We start from the raw sequence: 17777 nt of genomic DNA, 5'->3' as shown, positions 1-17777 counted from the left end.
CCATCACCCAACGAGAGCACAAAGTAGAAAAACAACACCCTCAGTCATAATATAATCAGGACAATAATGTAGCGAAGGGACCACCTATAAATTATCATTATATCCCGGAGAGAGGCATCTTAATTAAACCATCTATTATATAGCAAGAAGAAACAGAAAATATTGCCAGTCAGCCAGTGACATGATAATTTGGCATTTAGCTCATTCCCGCACAGATGATAGTACATGAGTGGGCAGGTAGGAGGTAAATGTCTTGCTCAAAGGCACAGCACCAGGCAATTAAAGGACATACAGTATTTTCTGCTACAGGGATTTTGGATCTCTCACAATGTATTGTGAGCACTGAGGCCTTCTATTCAGGTAATATTTTTTTTATAATCCCTCGAGGGGATTTATACAGAATTCCAGCTAAATATAGCACATCATATCTCGCCTCTATAGGGTCGGGTCCTTCTCGTGCTGAAGGAGTAAATCTGATGATTAATGAGGAAACAGGTACAGGGGAGCCACACATGACATCAATTTCACTTGATGTTCTGTGAACATACAGCATGTAACGTGATGTGATGCATGTGAGAGGACATATGAGAACTTTGCTATGTGACATGATGAGATGACAAGTAAAAGCACCCAGAGAATCAAATCACAATGCTTAAAAAGAGGCAACAGTCCTTTAAAAGAGGATTCTGGTTATTTATTTCCTGCAAGAACCAACAATGATTTGCAAGCTGTAATGACTTTGAAAGGTATTCCACATAGATCAACACAGACTAATGTTAAGTAGGATTATACTCACTTTTCACCAGAATCTGCAGGTGGTGTTTTGGCTGTGATCTCCTCCCCGGGCTCATGGCCTTTCCCATTAGGAATAGCGTTCACCTCAGCAGGGGCAGTTTCCACAGCATCGGCTGGTTTATCCTCACTCATATCTGCTCTGCTGCCTCTGCGTGTTTGTAATAATGAGTCTGATGAAATGTGTAAATGTCTGAGGCTGTGCAAGTGTTTGAAAAGTGCTCTCCGAGAGTGAAGATTCTATTTTCTTTCTGCGATCTGTGAAGGAAAAAAATACAGGCAATTAGCATAATATCCTGAACATTCAAAATCACTAAATTTTGAGATTTATGGTTTTTACTGGAGAATGGTACACACTTGAAAAAAACACTGTTCAGATAAAGCTGTATTCAACACATATTTTAATAAAAACAGTCCACATATTAACATTAAAGGCCCTGAATACCCACACCGGTAATTTAACTTATTGTTACTGATTAGACCGTTTCTCAGGGCAGGGTTTAGAGACCTAAATTGACATCCAACTCTCCTGGTAGCTTTGTTGTACCTGCTAGGGTGGAACAAATTAAGGCTTTATCATTCTTATTGGTGCATGGAGTCCAATAAACTCATGTAATACCTGGTATAGCCTTGCCCAAAATTTCGACCTGAGAAGAGGTCTAATAAACCACAATAGCAATATTTTTTGTGAAATAGTGAATATGCTACAGAAACATTTGGCTTCCAGCAGAATATCTTAACCATTATGTCCATTACGGATTTATTATTTGTTTACAACGGGTTGTATAACCCTTAAAAATAGTCTATGGTAGAAGTATAACAATAAAACAGGTAGGGCAAGTGATCAGAAATGGAAAGATGTTCCCTTTCAGTTAACTCAAAACACAGTTTAGTGTAAAGATTCAGAACTTGAATCTTATCTGCCAATAAATAAATTAATCATTATTTTATAAGGTCATAGTCATATTAAACAAGAGAGACCTAGAATATGCTGCTAGCAGGATGGGCACAGTCTCTACAATGTTTTTATGTTCTGCTACCTCTGACAACAACTTCCAAACTAAAATACAATGGGGACATGATTTGGGTATATCCATTAAAATCCATCCAATGTATTTCTTTTTAAAAAGCAAACGGATTAAAAAGATCCTCTAAGGACTGGGACTGTTTCTATTGACATTATGGAGAGAGGTTTTCAGCAAATATACATAACCATTCCTTATGACTGGACATTAGCTGTTCTTATGTATACTAGGAAGACCAACTCAATCAGAAACTGACATAGAGTGCATCAGCACGAGCAGTGCTTTCATTCCTAGTTTCCAACAATAAGAGACACGTGGGAAGATAAAGGAGGCCACCCTGAGGGCATTCAAGAGAGTCTGTATCTTCCTTAAGGCCCAACAGGGATGTGACTGAACTCCAAATAACTCTATGAATGCTGATACAAGAAATGTCAAGATGGAGCAATAACACAAAATTCCTTGCAGATCTATTAGAGTAGTGAAGTAACTAAATGGCACATTAGCTGTGGCTTAATGGGACTGTTGCTCAAAATGTCCCCATTTAGAAGATGGCACGGAATTTGGGGAATTTAGATTAAAATTCTCTGTCATTCTTTGTGGAAATCCAAAACTGTACATTTGAATGGATAAAAATGGCAGTAAGGCTAACAACACTAAATTTAAGCAAGAACACAAACTCCTACTATGTTAAATTATAGAGCTGACAATAAATGGATGTTTTGGCAGCTCCGATGAATAATTGACACATCAACTGACAGGTCTACGCTCAGAGGGAACAGAGCATTCAGTTAACTGTGACACACTGGGCTTTGCGTCAGGCCTTAATTTCCTGGGTATCCTGTGGTGGTGCCTTAGCTGACGGCCTGGCTTGCGGGGCACAGAAAGGCCCCCGTGACTTGTATCTCCTGGATGCAGTTGACCAAAGCCCCCTAACTGGCTGGTCCTGAATGATCTCCTTTGCTCTGCTGCATAAACAGCAGTGTGGAATATAATGGAGAGCACGTTGGGGGCCATAGAGGAGGGACACACATAAATGGTTGAACCCCCAGCATTGGAATAAAAAGAGAAGAACCAGCTAGGACCAGCTACAAACCAGTTCTTGCCGTCTTTGTGCCTCCATTTTTCTGCTTGTCACTTTTCTCTTGGTTTCCTCTTTTATTGAGGCGCGTTCAGCTCAACAACAATGCTCAGGGTCTTCTGTACTACCATTCCTGGCAACCACTCAGCTGTCCTTTTTCCCTCGGGCCTCTTCCGCTTGGCAGCCAGGCCTTTTAAATGTAGCTTTTTGTAATATTATTTTAACACATCAAACGCAGTGTGAGGTGAATAAACCCTGGTCTGCGTCTAGCAGTCCTCTGGACCTGTCTTACCAACCACGTTGCTGTGAGCTCCACTGCACAGCCAGGCCTCTCGGTGTCTCTCGCTAAAGCCGGGCAACGTGGTTGGGTAGCAAAGCACAGTGCACAATGGCACATGTTGTGCGGTTTCCTGGGAACGGGTTGGAGAACAGTGGTACTATTGTGCCAGGCATCATTATACTGCTGGGGCCCCCTTGGCTGTAGTTCGCCAAACCACTCGAGGAGCTGAAAAGGTATTTCACTGGGCCCTAGTTGAAAAGACGCCACCTTGGATTCAGCAAATGCCAGTATCCTGTATTCATGCACAGTTGTAGCAGAGTTGCTGACGGTAGCAATGGCAGAGGCAGGGCCCCTCTCGTGGGACAAATCACTGCACAGAACCACACTGCCACTCAGATAGTCTACAAATCACGAGGAGTTTGGGGGGAGTCACTCAAGGACAATACACGATGGTCTGTCCAGCTACAAGGGTGCCTCTTCAATGGTCTCAAGCAGTGGAGCTTGAAACAGCAGACCTGGTTGGACCGAGTTGTGTCTCTACAATCAATATATTCAATAACAAAGGCAATACAGGACATCCTTGGAAGTAGTTGAAAAAACACTAATTCAGTCGGAGCCTCTTATTTTTGGAAAGCTCCAGTCTTCCAAGTTTGACGCAAATGAAGGTGAAGAGGAGGTAGCTGAAGCACTGTGGGGAAAAGGCTCCTTTAAAAGTAGGACAAGGTTTTGGCAGCAGAAATAGAAATTCTAATATAATGTATTACTTGCTCAATGAATACGTTTGTGCTGAAATAATATAAATTCAGTTGAGGATGTGAAGAAGGTATAAGGGTCTTATAGGATAAATCCTGCATATACATATTTAACATTGACCTACATGTATAAGTCCACACTTGGAACCCATCAGCTATTGTTCTGGCAACAATTTAGCAAGAGTGCAAGAGTTGGTATGTCTGGAGTTTGGGTGTAGCCGGCGGACATCAGGATAACAGTTATCCAGGCCAAGACTTCCTCTTCCATGCGGCAGTCATTGTTTACAGTCTGATTAGGAATTTGAGACGCGGACAACAAGAACAAGAAGATTGTTTCGCATGTAGCTAGTTTAGCTAAGTTAGCTAAACTAATAAAAAGCTACATCGTCGTCGGCTTCCAAGGTTGCATTTTGATCAATACTTTTGCTCTCCACACAAACTGTTTACCTGCAGTCAACTACAGCCTGCTCAAATTTGATTGATCCATACTGCTTGGACTTCAAAGAGACAGAAACGAGAATGCTTCTGATAACAAAATATGGTCCAGATTCTTAATTCATATGGAGAATAAATATTTCATAGAGCCATAAATAAATAGTCATATATAAAATCTTGCTGCGACTATCTGGTGTATCAGAATCAAATCTGTTAAGCAACCACCAATAATTATAACCAAGAAAATGAAAGAAAAAGGGAACAAGCAGAAAGACAACTGAGTTCATCCCCAAAGGCTTGAACAGCCGTTACCATAGCACCATTGTGGTATGAAACAGAGGAATAGTTGTGTGTCAATGAGGGAATGCTCAGCAAAACTGAAATGCTCTGTAGTCTGTAGACTCTATGTCATCCAGGAACACATGCACAACTGTCTGCATGAGAAATGACAGTTTACCCTGATTTCAAAATGTCTTGCATCTTAAAGAAAAACATTGTTAGGAAAGCAGAAAACGGAAGCACAAGAATATTTTCAATAAGGGTTTATTTTGTGTGATCACTTTCCTAACTGAACCCTGAAACATTATGGAACATCCACTATCCACAAAAAAACACTTTAAGATTTTACAAAGCTTCATAACAGAAAATAAAAGAGTAGTTGCATAGGGGGAAATAAATAAGAATAGACAACGGAAGGACCAGGTTAGATTATCATTATAAATCCAACATTTGCCCACTGATATCCAAACTTCCACATCCTATTCAAGAGTTAATGCCACATTGTGATGCTCTTGGTGGGAGTAAATGAGTCTTTTCACAGCAACAGCAGAGGCTATGTTTATTCAAGCCCTCGTCCAAAACATCACCTCAGTTTGCCAACACACAGCGAGTGCATGCGCCTCAGTTTGCAGGCTCTGACGTAAGCAACTCTGCTGAGAGACGTCATCCCACAAGGAGGCAAACGGAGCCACTGATTGTTATTCCCCAACTGATACCTGAACCACATAGCACAGTACATGCTGATTCATCCTCACTTATTGCTATGCATGTGTGTTTTTGAGTTTGTAGTTAATTCGGTGAATAATTAAATGTGCGATCTTGCGTGTGCAGTTTATGCAATGAGTAATCTCAAAGTGTAATACTGCCTCCTCTGTCACTACTTGATGACATTCTCATAGTCCTCCAGCCGTTTAAGCTTCCTTAATTGAGTCTCCACTGTAATTTTCAGAGACTCTTAATCTGCTAAAGTGCATGTGGACAATCATTGACTGTTTTTCACTCTTTTTTTTTTTCACACCCAGGTCTGTGGATGCAGTAAAAGCAGAGCTTGTGTTTAAAATGCCACAGAGAAGCTTGAATAACCTTTTCCTGCACAGCATCATCACCTCCATGCAGGTCATTTGAAAGACAGTACACCTGTCTCACTGCAGCAACTCTGAACAAAATGGAAATGAAAACTCACTTATGAAAGGATGTTTTACGGCACTAGAGAATCCAAAGCTAATTCCTCATTGTCCCTTTCTGTCCATAAACAGGAAGCGATTTCCTGCAGATTAAGAGATTACACATGCCCACAATTTCACTGATGAGCAGCTAATAGATCTATCAGAGAACATTTTATTGTAAAACAGTGGGTTGAGACTTGGGGCTGCTGACAGTCAGGATGATAAAGCAGATCAGATTAGGGTCCATCTCAGCTCAAGCAGGAAATCAGGATCAAACCGCTCAGGTCACTCCAAACACTCTTGCTTCTGTATAAAAATAGCCGCAGAGTAGTGAATAGCCTCACTGTAACCCACACGTCATGTCACACTCGAAGCTGTGTTTAAGTGCTGCTGCATGTGCCACTGAGCACTGCAGAGCAGTAAACATACAATGAAAGCATCCAACAACCATCTGCCTGAATTCTGGTTCTTCACACAAGGATGAACATGCACATAAATACACATGATGACCCAAACACACACACACACAAAGATATATGCAGTGTAATTACGTGGAAACGTCATGCTGTTGTTGGATGAATGAAACATCCCAAACAACTACAGGCAGAAAATAAAAGCTATCATCATTACTAAATGTGTAGCTGAGAGACCAGCGGAGAATTACACTTGAGTATTAGCAGACCGATTTTACAAACCGAGATGTTTGAAATATGTGAGATCTTCTGTGCTTCTCTGACACAAGAGCATCGGCGTGATATTATATATATATATACATGTGATAGTGATTTGAAACAAAGGTATTGTATTTTATGATCAACCGATCAGGAGGAGTTGATTTAAGCATTCAGCGATGTTCACGAACAAGTGCAAGAAGAAGAAAAAACAACATTACAACTGCATAATGTCTCACATTTGATACACCAAGTAAAAGCATTGTATTGCACAATGTATTAAGTTTAATAAAATTTGAAGTTATTCTACTGACTGCTAGTTAAAAAATCGCCTTTGACCTGAAAACCTTTCCTTCCTATTCCTAAATTTTAAAATGATTCCTTTTTATGAAGACTCCGACTATGAACATACAAAGGCTTTTACATATATTAAAAATATCCATCCGTCCATTATCTTTAACCGCTTATCTGAACTCGGATCCCAGCTGACATTGGGCGAGAGGCAGGGGAACACCCTGGACAGGTCTCCAAACTATCACAGGGCTGACACATAGAGACAGAAAACCATTCACACTCATTCACACCTACGGGCAGTTTAAAGTCATCGATTAAATCTAAGGCTCCATTCAGACTGCAGGCGAAATCTGATTCAAATCAGATTCCTACTCAAATCCGATTTTTAGGGCTGACTGTCCACACTGTTTTTAGCAAGTGTCCAAATTGGATATGGCTCTGTTCAGACTGGACCACATTATTGACTGATCTGACAGGTTGCTGTAGTAACGGCGTCAGAGAATTGCGACAGAGACAAGAACAACAACAAACATGATGGAGGCAGGTCTCCTCAGTATATTGGCCTTATCACTGTCCAGTAGAGGTGCAGAACATCTCAGACGCACCAGGGGAGAAACCGGGCGGATGGACGCGCATGAGTCGGGCACGGCTGCCGGTGGGCACCTCGTCTCCGGGCTGCCCACACTATGCGTGCCGCGTAGACTGACGTCACGGACAGTCAAAACCGATCTGAGTGTTTGGAGCGGTTCAGACTGAGACGCATCTGTCCAAATGCGATATGAAACTACCTCCCGAAGGTGGTTTCGATCCGGTCTGCAAAATCGGATTTCATGTGATTTGTGACTGTTCAGACTTCAAAAGAGCCATCCAGTTCCAATCTGGATGGGATAAAAATTGGATTTTGGCTGGCAGTCTGAACGAGGCCTAAGCTGCATGTCTGGACAGGGGGAGGAAGCCAGAACCCATGCTGACAGGGGGAAAACATGCAAACTCCACAGAGAAGTCGGATTCGGAGGCGGAACATGCGACCTTCTTGTTGTGAGGTAAAAGTGTAACCCCACATTAGAAATATATAATTTTTTTCTGTACAGTAGTTGTTGTTGTTGTTGTTGTTTTTAAATATTCTTGCTTTCAACTGTTCATCTGAATTCTACATTTGCCACCAGTGAATATATCATTTAAGGCTCTGCAGACCCACACAGGTGTTTTCAATCAATCTGGCTAATTAGAGCTGTACTCAGGTGGGCAGAGTTAGGCTGTAATTAGGTGAGGCAACTGGTCTCCATGTACTAATAAGAATGATGAAGGTGAGAGCTCCCTGGTGGCGTAGGGGTTTCAGGCATCGACCATAGAACAAATGACCATGAACCGGCTGAGGACCTTCGTTACATGGCATTCACCATCTCTCTCCAATTATTTTCTGTCATCCCTGAACTGTTGCTTTCTAGAGAAGGCATAATAACATACCACACTAAAGAAAATAATCAAGGGTCTCTGTTGAGTAGCTTTGAGGGTTTTACTTGTTTTAATGGGGAAAATAACTTATTTTTTGGAACATTCACCACAAACTGAAGAGAATTACATCGTAACTGTGTCTTCAAGTCTCTCATTAGACACTGTTTGCCTTATGGGCCTCTGTATCCTCTGTTTCTCTGTCCTTACAACGTTGTCCTGGCAGCTCTCTCTCTCTCTCTGCTGCAGGACTGAGTACCTCTGTGATTAGCCAGCAGGGAGAACAGGAGATTAACTTCTGACTAAGAGATTTGTATGTCAGTTTCTGAGATGCTACTCATCTACAGGGTCCCTATAAGCTAGATACCCATGTCACAGACTATGAAATGATGTGGGACGTGGTCTCTCTCTTCTTGGCAGAGCATTTAAATATCCCCTGTCATGTGGAAGGTATTATCTCACAGCAAGTCAAGTGTTTCAGACAGAGACTGTAATCAGGATTATTCTGTATGTTTAAAGCAGAAGAAAAAGATTGCAATAATTTGCCCTCAAATCTCCTTTGATGACGATAACGGATGGATGCTGACGTTAGCAAGCAATGAATAGAATGGTGAATTGCATGGCACACTGTCAGTGAAACGTTTATCTTGCATGAAGCGCGCACATCATCCCACATAAATGAAAAATATTTGTACATGACAAGTGGTTTAATTCCAGCCGGTGTACATGTCATATAAATATTTTTTTAAAAGTTGGTTGAACAGAACAAGCTTAATCCTTTAATTCTAATAAATTACATCATAAAGTAGAGTTCTGCATGGTGTATGGGCTGAGTTCTATACCCAAAGCTTTATTTCATCTACTCAACAGGCTAATTTATTAGCTCTACCCTGTCTTTCCCTTTTCCCAAAGTCACTGTGTATGTACTAGGACTATAATTGATCATGTATTTTTTAATCTCATACTTAACCATTGCAGTAGACGAGTAATTTCTGTGCATGCATAAATACACAGTATGCTGATTGATGAATGTCATCTGGAAAAGGTGAGTAAGTCACACTTTAGTGTGCAGTATCTCTTTACCTGGTGAGTTTGGGATTGGTAGCAAAACTCTACTCTATTGGAAACATCCACTACCAAGATACTTTGTGTTTTCCACAAACCTCCTCTTAACGACTACATTTGTTGACTTTTTTTGGTAATCTTTGTCTTCTGGTCTAACTGGCATGCTGTAGCTCGAGGATGATGGGTGCCTGCACCACAACGTGGGGCTCGGCCCAGGAAAAAGTGGGACATGAGTCATTGTGGATTGTCTTTAGTGTCCTGTGACTTGTCTACGTGGGAGTACCAGCCCAATGACTCACTGAAAGTGTGATTTATTTATAGAATCACACAACAGTTTCTGCCACTCTGACTCTGACACTGGACACCCCACAGACAGGAAGGGTCAGTGGAGCAGTAACGTAACCACATAGAAGTTCAGAAACTTCTTTAACAGTGTTGTAAAAAAAAAAGTTAGAGGTTAAAGGGGTCACTTAACCTCTGACCTCAAGATATCTTAATGAAAATGTTCTATGAGTACCCACAAGTCTCCCATTTACAGACATGCTCACTTTGTGCCAATCTCATGCAGTTTGAGGCAAAAACCATGCAGTTTTGTGCATTACAAGTTTTATTTTCGCCTACTGTATTTTAATATTTCTGCATACTGGGGTCCCTAAATGTGAATTGCATAAATTGGGTAGCACTGGAAGGTGAGGCTTGTATGGATTTGATGAGCCCAATTGTATTAATGATGTTAGTCCCCATAGCAGCATTTCATTGTAGTGAGTTAATCTTTGGAAACTTGACCTTGACCTGCTGTGACCTCTAGGGTAATCAAAGCCTCATGAAACTTTACAACCACAAACTAGGGAACTAGGACATCCAAAGGATTTATGGCTTTCCCATGTATATTGACAATAAGGGTGTTTCACAGTAGTTTTCAGGAGAAGTGCTGCACTGATAAATGTTTTTGATACCAAATCACAGCATGGATTTTTCTATGGTGTTCCTAAAGGCCTCACTGCCTAAATGTGATACTTTGGTGGGGTTTTTGACCATTCTTTAAAAAATCAATTATCAAGTAAAAAAACAAAAACTTTCTGTGCAACAAATGGTACCAACCCAAAAATAACTGCAACAACTTTTTTGTTTTTTCAGATTTATGACTATGGCACCCTGACACAGAGCTGAGCTTCCTCTGAAATTAATCTTCCCAACTGTCAGATGATGAATACTATTCTATGTAGCATCCACTGTTGACCTGTACCCCACCCTCAAGTCTCTATAGAAGGGGGCGTAATATTAATGAGCTAAAAAAGTGCAGGCAGGAAAGGGGTGAAAGGTACAAACTGCCAATAGTATGGCCTTGGGGATATGAGAAAAGTCCTATGAGACAAAACAAAAGGGGAGCGATAAGATGGAGTGCTAAAGTAATCAATACAATGTTAAGGGTCAGATTAACGCAAATGAAAGTGCAAGAAGCTGAGCTTTGCTTAAATTTGTGCTTGGAATTTAATTAGCATCTGATTCACTTAATGAGACCAAGTTGCTGGTCGCTAATTACTCGGTAAGAGACTGGGGCTTAGAATCCAAAGCAACTAGAGCTCAATGCACACTGCAAATGTTCCCATTTAGAGTAAAATAGATGAAAAGCAGAGTATGCTTTAGGCCAGGGCTAACTGGTGATTAGTAAGTACCACAGTGGACCTCCTCTTATAACTTTAAACATTTTTATAAAATAGCAAAATATGGTCTTCTTTTAATATTTACTTATTACTTAATATAAATTGTATGCATGTAATTATTTATTCATGTCTTTCTATGGTATCTGATTCAGCACAATTCCTAGTGCAGCATTTCCATTTAAAACTGGTTCTTGCAAATTGTGTGCAGGTTATCAAATCCAGCATAATCTGTAATCAATCAGACTTTCTCCTGTTATTTGCACAATCCTCCATCAAACACATCTGAATTTTCCTTCGATATTCAAATTGTGGCTCCATGCTGTACAAACACACACTCCAGAGGCAGAATGTGTCTATAATTAGTCACTGAAAGCCTGGTAAATTTAAGTCACTTGTTGACTTAACTTGGGTATTGGGGTGGGAACTAAGAGAAAAGTGAAAATCAGAAAAGTGTGTCCAAACAGATACAGTTGAAACAGTCAATCAAAATTAAGAACTGCAAAAAAAGGTAAAAAACATTCAAGGTATCACTGCTGTGGATACAAAGGCTGTTTACAGTGAGGATCCTCAATGCCACATTGCTTTTGAGGTGACAAGCTGCTTCAAAATATTTGACAGGAAATAAAAATACTGTACAGTCTCACATCTGTTTCAACAGCATACTGTGTATGTAGAACAAATTATTCACTTGATTTGAATGTGATCTCAGCCTTGTGGCTTCCTGGCTCATGAGCTGCCTCAACACCTCTGTGCAGAACACAGTAACACTGTGTAAAGCTGCTTAAGAAGCAAATCTGCAAATAAACTGTTGACAAGCATCCTAAATAATATATTTTACAAACAACACACAAACTACTTGGACAACAAAGTGTGGCACATTGTTCGATGCCTAAAAAATTGGGTTATATACACACTGCAAAAGAATTATCCCACAATGTGACAGAGTGTATACATCATTTGCGGCACAATCATGGGGGTGAAAAGTAACAACTAGGAAGGTGTATACTTAAAGTTAGATACTTATACAGTAGATAAATAGGATGACTTTATGAAGTGATGAGACAGGGATGAATTGTATGATCACATTAAGGCTTTGCGCAAAATAATACGTTTGTTTTAAGATGTATTTAAACATGTCACATGTGTTACATTTGCTTGATCTGAATGAATAAAGTAAGGATGATAAGAACTGGCCTGGACAGTAACACAATGCTGGCATGGTAATGCCAAATCAAATTTGGCCTGTTCTCAGACTGCTGTCATGTACAGCACTGAAAGCAAATGCCAGTATACTCACTGCCTGATAAAGAAGCTTGTCATGGTGAGAGCAAGCTCCATTTACACACGCTTCAATGCAAGATGTTTTTAGTATCGCTACATAAATATATATGAAAAATGTCTGACAAACAACTTATTACATGATGCTGCTGACACAGTGCATCATATATATTAAACTTGTTTATCTTTCAGAGACGGCGGGAAAAAGACTGCAGTCAAGCTAGCCGTCTCTCGCATCCACATGGTCAAAACAGCTGCTGCTAAACTTAGAGTGCCCTCATATTCTAACCTTTATGGTAAATGCATTTAATTTATTGGTTGAGCTATGATCAGCCTGGTTGATTTATTGATCTAGGGGAAACTTCTCACCTTAAATTGCCAAACGTCTGACAATTTTTGCCTTAAGAAAGACTTGAAAGATAAATCGATTATCAAAATAGTTGCAGATTCATTTTAATTTGATCGACACATTGACTTATTGTTGCACACCTCTACTAAGGTCATTCACATGCTCCTTAGATGGCCCCATTTCGGAAGTCATTTTCCTGACTTCGGTGTGTTCATGAGCTTAACATCGTAATGTAGAAACAACATGGATGCCACAATGAAGGTGTGTCTTTTTTGTTTTGTTGCTCAATGCGTTTAAACATGTTGATAGCTGTTTGTAGAAATTTGCATGAAAATGAAGAGTAAAGGATCATGTGAACCATGAAATATGATCGGGATCTCATTGTCATTTTCTCATTACCACTTGAATACTGCACAGATGCCCTCTCTCACAAAGTGAAAAATTGCAAGAGAAACAATTCATGTATCCACCCCATGCTACACCATTCCACCAAATTTCATCAAAATCTGGAGGTAGTTTTTCTGTAATCCTGCTGACAAACAGACAGAAAACATAACCTCCTTTGGCGAATGTAACAATAGGACAGGATGCAATCAGCTAACCAGCCTTCCATCCAGGCAGTCTTCCCTCAACACCACACTGTTCAATGCCAGCTCTGTTTTCTCTCAATCATGCGCCCTAAAACAAAGTGCCATCCTCTCCTGGCATCTGCCACTCGTCTCCCTCCTGTTTCCTCCTCATCACATGGGAGGAGAGCAAAAGAAAGAGTGCATCGTGGGGGCGAAATGCATTCATTCGGCTGGAAGTACAACTCACGCAGTGTTTGACCACCATGGTGGATGTTGCACTGCTGACTCTGTCACATGCCACAGCACCATGGACGTCCAAATCCCAATCCACTGACAGAGAATTCCTGAGAATAGTGGGCACCCACTGTAAGCAGATCAATGTAAGGCTTAAGCATCAAATCCCTTATAGAACTAAGAACTGCGCTAAGTACAATAAGCCAGCAATGGATAATGAGCAAAAATACAGCTCTAGATGAGACTCAGAAGATTGTTTTCAGACTTTGGGGTGGCCAATTGGTAAGACTTCCCTCCACCTGAAGTGTCTTCTGCAATTTAATCAAGCTCAACAAGAAACAAGAAAGACTCACATCACAAACTACTCATGGCAACCTGGTTGTCTGAAATAAAACGCTTTGGTATACTGCTTTTCTTGACTGTATAGTGTTATCTATCCGGGACTAATGACTCATTCAAGGAGACAATTAAACTGAACTGCTCCTCGAACCCTTTGAGGAACCATATAAAATTGGGATAATATGGTATTATGCACGCTGTTCCACTTTAATAAAACAGTGCATGTACATTTTTCAGCCAAAAATGAACTTTCAATTACATTAGGCAGCTGTTCCCATAAGACATAGAAGTGAGACTCTGCTCAATCTACTGCTGATTACTGGACAGCACAGTGTTGAGGGTATAATCATTTTCTCCTACTTGGGATAAATGCCAGCCCATTGGTTGCATGAGCTCTAAGTGGTGTGACCTTATGCACACTGCAATTCATCTATGATATTCATCAGTATGTTCTCTGGTACCACAACTGCTTCAGAAACCAATCTGCACATAGAACATGTAGAAATACTGTGATATGACTAGGGTTCAGCAAGTAAGCCTGCAGAGAAATAGATATACTTCAGCTAGGGCCTATATTCTCTATTAGATCCTTTTCAGATTTACCAAAACACAAAGCAAATCAAAATTTAACTCTGACTGTGAAATATAAGGTTCAGAAAACCACAATACAAATGTCCGGGGTCTCCTGTTTCTATCTATCTATCCATCTATCCATCTATCTATCTATCTATGGGAAATAGTGTGCACATACTGCTTAATTGTCAGTAATGTGTATATTGGTCCTCTTAATTTGGTAATTTATGTCAAGTTAAAGGTTCAGTATGCAATTCTCGTTGATTATTGAGTCTCACTGAAAGCTCCAACCAAAGGCATCGGTATTTGAGGACCTGGGAATGAGACACCACAATGATTTTCCTCCACAATCTTATTGTGGATTTGGAGAATTGAAGGATCCAGAAATACAACATTGGCTTTTTGTAACCAGGGAGAGGATAGAGTTAAGAAAATACTTCTGTTTGTCTTTTCAAAGACCAAAATCAAATCCCTGTAAAACCTCAAGGCCAGACAGAAGCTCATGTCCTTTCATAGATTAATACCGTCTACACAGTCGCAGCAGGGTGTTCCTTTCTTCTCACAGTGAACTACATTGCACTCTAAGACTGAAAAAAAATCCCTTCATGTTTTCTTTTCATTCTTGCAGAGGTAAACCAATACTGCTGCAGGATAAGAATATTTCACATGGACACACAGCTTTGATCAAATTAAATAGGATCTTGTTGAATGTCTCATCCAATAGTCAAAGAGGCAGGGGAAGGAGTCATGAACATTTCTCATCGAGATTGAACGAGAAGAAGAAATACTAATAAGACTACTGACTACTGCTGGACATGATTTCAATCATGTTTACCCAGTAGTTGTGAGTGAGGGCTGTGACCTTTGTTGCATCACGCTCCTGCTCTCGTTCCTTCTTTCCTTGTCGATCAATACTTTTTTTTTTTTTAAATCAACCAGCTAGGCAATTATATTTGTTTCACAATATCTTTCCAATCTCCATTCCAATAATCAGCAGTGTACAATACATGCAGGCTTGTGCATGACCACACACATGCACACATGCTTTCACTCTCATTCAGGGTTACACACATGCAGGTGTTAGATACACACCAGATCAAAAGCTCAGCACGCCTCAGTGCTGAGGCTGGATCAGCATGTTCACACTGCAATTTCACTCTGGGATGGGGTTTGGAGAGAGGCAGCACATGGGCCCTCAACAAGCCAGAGAGAGAAGTCAGTCAATTAAAAGAGTTGACAGGCCAAGGAGACTAGATGTGAGCTCACGTCAGCTCTGGACTGTCAAGTCTAGCAGTCCGTCTCACCTGCTGCCCACAAGCCCTTGAGGTGACTCATCGTGGAGGAGTGAATGACTGGGGACTGTGCCTGCTGTAAGTGACTCCAGCAGAAACAAAGCTGCTGTAAAGAATTTTATCCACCCTACAGGATAATGTGCATGAATATATACATGTCCTAAACGTTAATGTGTGCATGCATACAGTCTTCATGAGAAATCCAGTTTACTATGTGCATGTTAGAACAAAGAAATGTGTAAGTGCATTTTCCCCTGCTGTATAGGGATGGGCGATATGACCATATATAATATTAAAACGCAATAAAAATGTCTGTCATGAATAAGAAAACGCTTTACATTCTGATACTTGCACATGAGGAAACTACATAGGTGCTGTTTTGCTAACATGATGCATACAGAAATAAGCTGTAAGGTAGCTATTTCATATAGAATATTGATTTATTGAATGACCAGAAAACATGCTATATTGTGATATATACTGTTATCGAGATATGAAATGACTTATATCAGGATGTAAGATTTTGGCTAAGTCATTCAGCCTTCTATCTGTATATGATGTATATTATTTTGGGACTGCTTTGGCCCCTTCCTAGTTAGACTTGGCATCCCACCAAAAGCCTCAAACAAGGCAAGATCACAAACATGAGGACCAGATGGCACCTGTAGCCGAGCTGTGACGTGGTGTGAGACAGCTGTGGATGCTTGACCGGCACTACTTAAAAATATGGCATGCAATCCAAATGAAGCTCTTAACTGTGCATTAGCTCTGTTGCAAGTCAGCCACTGAATACTTCAAATGTGCATAACTGAACAATGTCATGCTGTATCTTGTGTGACCATGCATGCAAGAAAAGTGGAAAAGTGTCCAGTTTGGGGAGCATATAGCGGTCATGCTAGGAAGCATGGAGGAGCTTCCAGGAGGTCCCTACAAAGCTCAAGTTTGATCTCGCTTAGCCACTCTACTTTATCATGGCAGTAATTGAGTATCAGTGGGAGGACTGTTTTAATCAGAGGTTTCACTCTAAGCAAACATTTATCCAGTCATGTACCAAATAAATCCCGCAGATTCTAAGATAAGCCCCAAGGAAGAAAGCTCTCACAAAGGGTCTGTGTAGTCCAAAAAGAGAGCACTGAATCTCAAGTGCAGGACTTGTCACTTCTCTGTACGGCTGGTTATCTGACCACAGAGGACCGTGCATGTCGCTTCAATGAAAACAACGTTTTCTCGACTTGACTTTTACTTTGCATTTCACTCCCGATTAGTAAATGTCACACGCGGATTTAGAAGGCAGGCTGCACACATGCACCCAACAAAGGCTGTTTTTAATCAAATGTAGTCTAACATTGAGGTCCCCATATCTGTGAAAAACAGGTTCATTGATTAGTTTAAATACGTTATTGGGGCTAAACGTCAACGTTAAAAGGTACAGCATCCTTTCAGTGTCTTACCAGAGAAGTACCAGTGTCCTCCTCCAACTCCAAATATCTCCACACAGACCGTGCCTCCGCTCGCTGCTGGGCTCTGCCTCGACCCGTGTGGCGTGTCGTCCTGCCTCTGTCCCACTACGTCCGTCCGCCTTCCCTCCAAACTGCGTTAATGTCATGTGTTTCCCACTCAGTTGTCCCCGTAATCTTCTCAAAAGTGGGATGTGAAGAGTGCTCGGGTTCCGCCTACCGCACGCACAGCGACCCCAGTCAAATTATTGTTTGTGTGTGTATGTTGCGAAGCCAGCGCGCGCAGGGACACGAGAGCCCCCCTATTTGGCACGCGCCTTTTTAATCGTTTGGAAAATGATGACCCGCGCGCTTTTGATAGCGTCTCGTCGGTTAAAGTGTAGTTCCTGCTGCTTTTAACTCGTCGTAAAATGTGACTGTCATGTCACACGGTGATGGTGACGGGCTGTATTTCACATTCGTGGATTTATCGTCGTGCTTGAGCGCGCATTATGAGACAATAGGACGGTGGGTGAGCGGTCGCGAGATCACACACACAACGTGCATATATATATATTTATATATAGTCGCGTGTTCCCCTTTAATTTGTTCTAAAAATATATCTCACACGCGGGTCTTTAAGGGGAATCGATCCAATTGCAACGTCTTCTTTATGACACGCAATCAGCAACGTAAACAGCTGCCTGCCGGAGCCATGTGCCACAAAAGCTCACTGTTGCTTACGCACATATAC

The 17777-nt window shown here is 41.0% G+C and overlaps 1 protein-coding gene across 2 annotated transcripts in view; it reads right to left on the bottom strand.

Moving 5' to 3' along the window:
• The window catches only part of LOC131968248 (sodium-coupled neutral amino acid transporter 3-like), a 42796-nt gene extending 25019 nt beyond the window's left edge, over nucleotides 1-17777 (bottom strand). The window contains exons 1-2 of one of the 2 annotated variants that reach the window (XM_059329042.1): nucleotides 17039-17777; nucleotides 797-1050 (exon numbers count right to left, since the gene is read on the bottom strand). In XM_059329042.1, the coding sequence (XP_059185025.1) occupies nucleotides 797-927 (131 nt within the window). In that variant the 5' untranslated portion in view covers nucleotides 928-1050; nucleotides 17039-17777. The remainder of the gene's footprint in view (nucleotides 1-796; nucleotides 1051-17038) is intronic. The other variant, XM_059329043.1, reaches the window with a different exon arrangement.

This window comes from Centropristis striata, chromosome 3 (genome assembly GCF_030273125.1).
Source record: "Centropristis striata isolate RG_2023a ecotype Rhode Island chromosome 3, C.striata_1.0, whole genome shotgun sequence".
NCBI lineage: Eukaryota > Metazoa > Chordata > Actinopteri > Perciformes > Serranidae > Centropristis > Centropristis striata.
Note: the sequence above shows the minus strand (reverse complement) of the source record. Positions and strands in the feature narration are given on the sequence as shown.